This window comes from Budorcas taxicolor, chromosome 19, assembly GCF_023091745.1.
Source record: "Budorcas taxicolor isolate Tak-1 chromosome 19, Takin1.1, whole genome shotgun sequence".
Classification (NCBI taxonomy): domain Eukaryota; kingdom Metazoa; phylum Chordata; class Mammalia; order Artiodactyla; family Bovidae; genus Budorcas; species Budorcas taxicolor.
In genome coordinates this window covers 52,882,973-52,891,169 of record NC_068928.1, presented here as the reverse complement: position 1 = coordinate 52,891,169, position 8,197 = coordinate 52,882,973, and the positions used below count along the sequence as shown (strand labels likewise).

The following is an 8,197-nucleotide window of genomic DNA, read 5'->3' as shown; positions in this document are numbered from 1 at the left end:
TTCTCACTGATAATACTGTTTATTGTCCATGGACCGAGCGGTCACTTGAGAATGAAACAAAGCATCGGAGACATGCGCTGTCTGCTTGTCGACTTTCAACAACTCTCACGTGTTCCCAGCACAGGAAGGTCTCAAGACTTCATATTCCAGCAAAATCACATTGCCCCAAAATTGAAAAAACAAACAAACGAAAAAAAAAAAAAATCCAAACAAAAACGAACAAGATCAACAAAGCTTTAAATTACGGCGGCAGGTCCGATATTTCTTAATACTTATCAAGCAAAGATTTGGAAATAACTACAATGTAAACTTTATTTTAAATATTTTGAGTCGCTTGCAGAAGACAAGAATAGAGGGAGGAAAGAGCAGTGCTTAGAACATAACATATAAATTAATGCCAAATGCAGAGCCTTCTTAAACTATATATATATGGCAATTATTGACTGTGAGGGTATTTGAGTGGCTTCTCGGCCACCACTATGTTCTTCATCTTGACTTTTTTTTTCCTGCTCAGCATGGCTACAAGACCAAAGTGTGGGGATTGAATATAAAGGCCATCTTTTAGAACCAAGCTACACAAAGACTCTTTGCTTTGTAATAATTGGAACCAGAGAACAAAAAATAGGGGACAGAAAAGCAATGATACTCAAAGAACAGAAGGAAAGGTCTGAAGGAATCACCGTCACAGGCTAGCTACCATGCCATTTCCACTCTGGATCCAAAGCTCCCACGATGCAGAAACCTTTGGGAATAACCCCTATCGAGGGTAATAGAAAACACAGCACAGGAATGATTACAACTGATGTCAGAAACAAACCAAAACATTAAAAAAAAAAAATCAGCAGAAACAGGAGTAAATGTTACATATGATAACACCGTACAGGAAGCAGACGGGGGTGGGGTGTTATATCGACTGGAGGGTCTGGTGTTCTTATATATACTGAAATCACATGGACTGGTCCATTATGACATCTTACAAACTTTCTATCACTGCACAACATGAAGATGCCCTTGGAGCGGGCCTAATTCCTGGAGAGTCCCCTAGTCTGCCCTAGAAAGGGGGTCATCAAAATCTGTGCTGACCAGGCCCCTGGGTGGGCATGCGGGCTGCACGCCACGGCGGGGGGAGGGTCAGGAGTCTTAGAGGTGCTTTGGGGTCACCACAGAATAGAGAAGGCTTAGAAGATGACTTTGGAAGAACTCTGCAGAATGACTGCTCCTGGGCCAACAGCCTCCAGTTTTATTGTGTGTGTTTGCATAGCGTGCGTGATAAACTCAGGGCAGTTGACCTTTACAACACACGTGGGGAGAAAAAGGAGATTATCTTTACTGTTACTGAGAAATTTCTGCCTCCGTTAACCCCCGATTTACTGGCATAAGGAAACTACCTTTAGGGAACAGCTAGGCTCCTTAGCTCCCTATAAAGTTTCTTACTTGAAGATCTTTGTAATACAAGAAATATAAGCAGAGGAGGGCGGGTACACCGGTAAATTTGGGTTCACCTATTCTCTAAGAATTCATCTTTAGCAGAATGAGATGTCTCTTAAAGCCGGCCACAGTGTTCTGGAGGCCCAGAAAAGCTATGAGCGCTTTGCTGACACCACCTCCCCACCAGAATTCATCCTTCCCAAGGGAGGACTTCATTCTGCGCTTCGCTGACTTCACTCTGGGCAACCCCTGCACTCCCGGGGCACACTGACAAGTCAGTCTTCCAGGGAGCTCACACTGTTAAAACTCTGGCACCTGCTTGAGGGGCTCTGAGGTGTGTTGGGGGACAGGGCAGGACCCAGCTTCTGACGTCTTCAAGATGTGCCAGACAGCAGGGGGAGTTCATGCCACCAGCCACACAGAACCCCTTGCAAAGCCAATTCATGTCCCTCCACCTGGGTGCCTGAAGCCAGAAAGAGGAGGGTGCAAGAGGGGCCTTAGCAGCTCAGGAACAAACTCTAGGGGCAGCCAGGCCTCCCTGCCAAACATCTGCGCCAGGGCATGACGTCATAGACTCCCTCAAGAGCTGGGGCGGGTCCTGCGGGCCAGGGATGGGACCGAAAGGACTTGGCTGGAGCTGATGCCTGCGGCCCTCATGTCTCTACGAGGCCAGGGAGGGAGGCTCCTGCTGGAATCCTGCAGATTAATATGATTAACTGGGGATCCTTCAAGAGCAAGCCACTGGTCCAGGGCTGCTCCTGGAAGTCAGACGCTTGGAGTCCATGGTGGGCGTGGGGGAGACAGGGGGTGCACAGGGACCACCACCCCAGGGCCAGAGGTGTGGAAACTGCAGGAACTGAGAGACATGCCCCTCTCAAGATGAAAGGGACCTGGTAGGCCTGCTACACAGTCTGGCAACGACCCTCGAAAGTTCCTGCAAAATGTACATTTCCAGGCTCTGCCCTGACCAGGCTTGGGGACCCCAACTGCTGTCTGCTCAGCATTTGTGACAGTGCCAGGGCTGGGCCCAGGAGGGACACCTGTGCATCCGGCCCCTGCCTGCACCCAGGGACGGGAGACTGAGACGCACGGTGCCCAGGCTGGCGGATGGGGTGTGGGACCCATCTCTGCCTCCAGACCCACAGCTGTGTGTTTAAAAGGAAGATGGGGGCGGAGAGGAGAATCACACTAACTTAAAGCCACTTGGATGACTGTTTTTATTCATGCTGTTTCCAGGAAGGGATGTCGGAGCTGGACCAGTCTGAACTCTTGGACACTGTCAATTGGCCCCAGGAGTGCTGGCGGCCTGCTTACGGGTCCTCGATGTCCAGAAACTCCTGCTTGGGGGGTGCTGCCCCGCGGTACCAGGCGCAGGAGCCGTCGCTTCTCTTGATGCAGGCGAAGAACTTGGCCTGATGTCCGTTGATGTTCTTCTCCGTGACCCAGTCCATCCAGAGGCACTCGTCCGGGGAGGAGATGTAGCATGGGATCATGGGGCAGCGCGTGATCTAGGAAGGGGGACACGAGATGGATTCAGCTGGGGACCGAGGCCATTCAGGGGGCATCTCCAGAACCTGGCCTTCACCTGGTGAAGGTGTTCAGGGGTAATGTGCAGAATGGATGACCAGGTAAGTGCAGCAGGGAAGGAGGGATGGAGCTGCTCCACCAGTAGGCTTTCCTGAGCTCCAAACTCTCCAAATGGCAGCAGGCAGCCTGTCCAAGATAGGACAGAAACCTTTCTGTACCCCTCAACCACCAAGCATGCCCTCTACTTTGGGCCATCTGGTTTACCTTCTCTGAGCACAACAAACCAGCTTCAGCTTAGTCCCACCTTCCAGAGAGTATAACAGTAACAACAATAAAGGGCCTTGAGAGAGTTCCCTCGTGGGCCAGTGGTTAAGACTCTGCATGTCCACGGCAGAGGGCATGGGTTCAATCCCTGGTCAGGGAACTAAGATTCACATGCCCCATGTCACGGCCAATAATACGGAAGTGGACGTCTCAGAATATATGAATAAAACAAAAAACAATAAAGAGTTTTGACTATCAGACAGGTTCAACTCAAGTAAAAAGAACAGCATCGTGCTCCTAAGCACACGGATGCTTCGAGGGGATCAGCAAGGATTAACAGCATCTTGGCAAAAGAACCTGAGTTCACAGGAGGGTGCAAACCTTCAGGCTGCTCAAAGAAAAAGGCAGAACTTGTTTCTTTTTTTTAACTTCACCTTAGGCCCAGGGGAGTTTGCTAGACTTACAAGTAGTTGTGAGTCAGAATTCACCCTGTGAACGAGCTAAGGGGTGGGCTATCAAGGATCTACCAGGATGGGCAGGAAGGCCACACAAGCAGTGTGAACCGGCACAGGCCAATCTCTGGGCCACACTGGGCCCAGACTCACACCCTGTGCTGGGGCTGGGGGAGGGGCGGCGGGGACCGAGGGATGTTAGGAGACAACAAAATGGGACCCTGGGGGCCACGGAGATCTCACCTTCTGTGGCTGCATCTAAGCATCAGCACTGCTGTAACTGCGCTTGGCACCACCTCTGGGGTGCTTTCAAGAAGAAAGGCAGGGACTTCAGGGGTTTTCATCACACAGACCCCATATTTACATGGACCCATGCGTGGAAATGGCTGGTACACTGGCAAAACCATAACATCTGGGATGTTCTTTCACAAGGCACGCCAATTCTCTGCACTTGTACGTTTGTAGAAAGACACTGCTAAGGCCCATGTTCTGCCCACAAAACTCCTCCTGCTAGAAGGCTCCCTTCCTAGAAGCTACAGCCCACGTGGTCGGATTCCCCTCACCTCCCAAAAGTCCCTGGCCGGACACCCTCACTTGTGGGCAGACCACACCTCCCCAGAGCCCTGTCCTAAGTCAGGACCCTGTGGATTGAGAGGCCCTGGCCAAGTCTGGGATCAAACCCCGGCAGTCTGCCTGGAGGAGGTGGTGGCGACTTACCTTGCACTCACAGCCCATCTGGTACCTGTGGTTCAGGCTCTTCTTCTGGGTGGCGCTCAGGGTGTCCCAGGGCACGATGAAGTCACAGAGGGTGATATGCATATTGCCATTCCCCTCGGCCTTCCCTGAGGAGACAGGGGTCATCAAGCTCAGAACGAAATTACGGGTTCTTCTCTTTTTCCTGCATCTGGATGAGGCTCAGGCATGGGGAGGGTTAGTTCTGACAGTACCCTGAGGCATAGACTATTTTGTGTCCCCTCCAAAACTCTGAGGTTAAAGCCCTGACCCCTAGCACCTTAGGATGTGTGACTCTATTGAGAGAGAAGGTCTTTGAAGAATTGATTAAAATGAGGTCATTAGGGTGAGTCTGAATCCAGTAGGTGCCCTTGTAAGAGGAAGAGATTAGGACACAGACAGACACACAGGGATGACCACTTGGGGACACAGGGAGAAACTGGCCATCTACAAACCATGGAGAGTGGTCTCAGAAGAAACCAACTCTGTCAACATCTGAATCTTGAACTTCCAGTCTCCAAAATCATGAGAAAATACATTTCTACTGCTTAAGGGCTCCAGTCTGTGGTTTTTGTTATAGTAGTCTGAGCAGACTCATACACCATGGAATATTTATTCTGAGCATAAGAATGCAAACTCACTGCAGAAAACTTAAGAAAGTAACTTTTTAAAACGTCTCTCTTTTCATTACCTAGAGCTAACATTCTGATGCATTCCTTCCAATGTTCTTTTATGCAGATGTATTCAAGTGAAAAATGTCACCGTTGTATGTAGATTATATTGTTTCCTGTTTTTGTTTTTTTCCCACCAAATATTTATTCACAAGCCTTTCCTCCATGTGATGTTGAACTTGTAATTCTGGGGTGTCCCATTATGAACAATAAGAGCAGAATTTTATAAAATCAGCAATCTGCCCTAAATTCCCTGTATTGGGCATGATGAGACGCTTGATAAGACACTGTTCGCACCTTAGACTCCTAACTCAGCCCCTTTCCTCCCTTTGTGAAGAGTTCTCACTGGTGACGGGCTGGGCATTAGCAGAGCAGAAGAAAAAGACAGACCAGTGTATTCTGGTGAATGACAGGACCTAATGAGGGCTGGGAAGGTTGTCTAAAATCTTGTCCTTCCTATTACAATGGCACCTTGTCAAGAGACACAGATCCCCAGTGATGACACCGGAGCCTGGCAGAGAGTGACACACGACTCCCTGAGAGGCAGACAGGAGCCCCGGGCTGCACCCTGGGCATCTTGGCTTGACAAAGCTGCAGCCCGTCCAACTTAATGATCTCAGGCACAGTCCTGGCCACCAACAATCACTAACAGAAATACAGCTCAGGGAAGTGCTGATGCAGCTAGCTTATCCACTGCATCCCGTCAGGAGGAAGTGAAACAGAAACCGGTCATCAGGGGAAAGACACCGGCTTGCCTGAGGCCGCAAGCAGCACCAATGACAGCCTTTGTGCTGGGCAGGTGGCTGGCAGCACTCCCCAGGTATGAATTCTTCTGCTCTTCTTTCTGTCTTAACCACACCTCTAACCTTCAAGCCTTCTATTTTTTTCTTGGACTTGTCTGACATTTCAGGTAAAGAAAAGGATCAAGAAGCAGGAGGACTTCTTGATTGCATTCATTCTGATCCTAATAACTAAAAAAAAGATGTATCTGGGTGACCTTAAGCTTCAAAAACAGCCATAATTTTTTCTAGACCTGATGCTGAAACTGATGCTCCAGTACTTTGGCCACCTGATGCGAACAGCTGACTCACTGGAAAAGACCCTGATGTTGGGAAAAACTGAAGGCAGAAGGAGAGGAAGACGACAGAGGATGAGATGGTTGCATGGCATCACCAATTCAACAAACACGAACTTGGGCACACTCCAGGAGATGGTGAGGGACAGGGAGGCCTGGCATCTGTGGGGTTGCAAAGAGTTGAATGCAACTTGACAACCCAACACACACAGAGCCATTTTCTAAAGAGTACAGAATAGACAGGGGGCTAAATGGACAATGGCAAGTAACTCTTTCCTACATCGTGGTTTCTTCTGGCATTGACCTTGCCCGGCCTGGTCATTCAATAGAGGCAGGCTGAGTACTCATTCCAGTCGCTCCCTCCAAACTTACGTAGCAACTTCCCCTGCGTCATGTGACTGGCATCAGCCTCCCACATCACATTGTTCTTTGCCTCTCTTGCATATCGTGTTCTCTAATCAAGTCACAAGCACAAAGGGTAATGGTTGTCTCTTAATCCTTCTTTTATCCATAGTTCCTTGCACATGATAATGGCTCAGTAAAAGTTTACTGATGACATGGTTATTTGTTCTAACAATGTGTTCCAATATCTTTTTTTTTTTTTGCTGTCTTCCTTTTTAAACCTTTTCACCACCAATTCAAGCTTCCACAGAGAGTGGGCAAAGGCAGGGCATGGAGGTGAAATGCAAATTTTTTCTTTTTAAAAAATTTTTATTTCCTTACTTTGGGCTGTGCTGGATCTTTGTTGCTGCGTGCGGGTTTTCTCTAGTTGCAGGGAGCAGGGACTACTCTCTAGCTGCAGAGAGTGCACGGGCTTCTCATTGCAGTGCTTTCTTCTGTTGCAGAGCACGGGCTTCAAAAGTTGCAGCACGAAGGCTTAGTAGTTGCGGCACACGGGCTTAGCTGCTCTGCAGCATATGAGATCTTCCCGGACCAGGGACAGAACCCATGTCCTCTGCATTGCCAGGCAGATGCTTGACCACCGGACCACCAGGGAAGTCTAAAATTGTGTATTTTCAATGGCCCCAGTTCCCAGTTCCCATGAGCTTTAAATGTCACGTGTAAATGGTGTAGCATCTCAGAATGTTAAGAAGAGATGCCTTTCAGTAGAGATAATTAAGACTTGATTTGGTACGTGAGCATCTGTCTGCCTTGGAAAAAAGCAAAGCCTTTCCTGGACACAGAAAAACAGGAATTAATTAAAATTTGTAACTGAGGGCTGTATGTTTACTTTTCTTTCTGGAGATGAGGACTGGAGAAGAAAATGACAGGGCCGAATCTATAACAGTCCCTGAACACAAGCGTCTCGCGGTGCCAACTCGACATGTGAAGCTGAGTCATCAGCCCAGGAGGTGGTGGGCTGCCCCAGGCTGTGTGGTCACTCGTGGGGCCGCAGCCAGCGCTGGCTGAGTGATTTTCTGTGCCCCGTGATTCTTGGTTAGCCCGTTGTGACTCCAGGAAAACAAGATCTAGATTCTGTGCTTCAGAAAGTAAACACCAGATTGAATCCAGAGCCGTCTCACCGAGCCAGGGAACGAAGCCGGCTTAGAGAGGTTCCTCTGTAATGGGGTGAGTCAGCAGCCAGTGGAAGGGCCTTTTATTAATCTTACGCTCCACGGCCAGTCAGGAAACTAAAATGTGCCCCACGTTGCTTGCTTCCAACGTGAAATGTATGGTAGCTTAAGACGATAGCTTCTCAGGTGGCACAGGGGTAAAGGATCCCCTTGCTAATGCAGGAGACACAGGAGTTGCAGATTTGATCCCTGGGTCGGGAGATCCCTTGGAGAAAGGAATGGCAACCCGCTCCAGTATTCCTGCCTGGAAAATTCCATAGGCAGAGAAGCCTGGCGGACTGCAGTCCCCGGGGTCGCAAACAGGAGGACACGACTGAGCATGCTGGCACTAAGGTGACAGGCACACAGTTATCAACTGAGTGCATCTTCAGACATTTTTAGTTTTCCTTAGAAGTGAAGCTACAATTTGGATGCTTTCTGAAGTTTCTGAAATGTATGAGGCCGTTGCTCGTGCAATTGTTTTCTCATTCAGCC

The 8,197-nt window shown here is 49.1% G+C and overlaps 1 protein-coding gene and 1 long non-coding RNA gene across 2 annotated transcripts in view; one reads left to right on the top strand and one right to left on the bottom strand.

The window, feature by feature from the left end:
* Positions 1-8,197, bottom strand: part of TIMP2 (TIMP metallopeptidase inhibitor 2) — a 54,290-nt gene continuing 46,093 nt past the window's right edge. The window contains exons 4-5 of the mRNA XM_052657610.1: positions 4,389-4,513; positions 1-2,936 (exon numbers count right to left, since the gene is read on the bottom strand). Of these exons, the coding sequence (XP_052513570.1) occupies positions 2,739-2,936; positions 4,389-4,513 (323 nt within the window). The 3' untranslated portion in view covers positions 1-2,738. The remainder of the gene's footprint in view (positions 2,937-4,388; positions 4,514-8,197) is intronic.
* On the top strand, positions 5,791-7,103 carry LOC128064708 (uncharacterized). Its single transcript, XR_008201010.1, has 3 exons — positions 5,791-5,894; positions 6,106-6,287; positions 6,995-7,103. It is a non-coding gene; the product is annotated as an uncharacterized LOC128064708 (long non-coding RNA).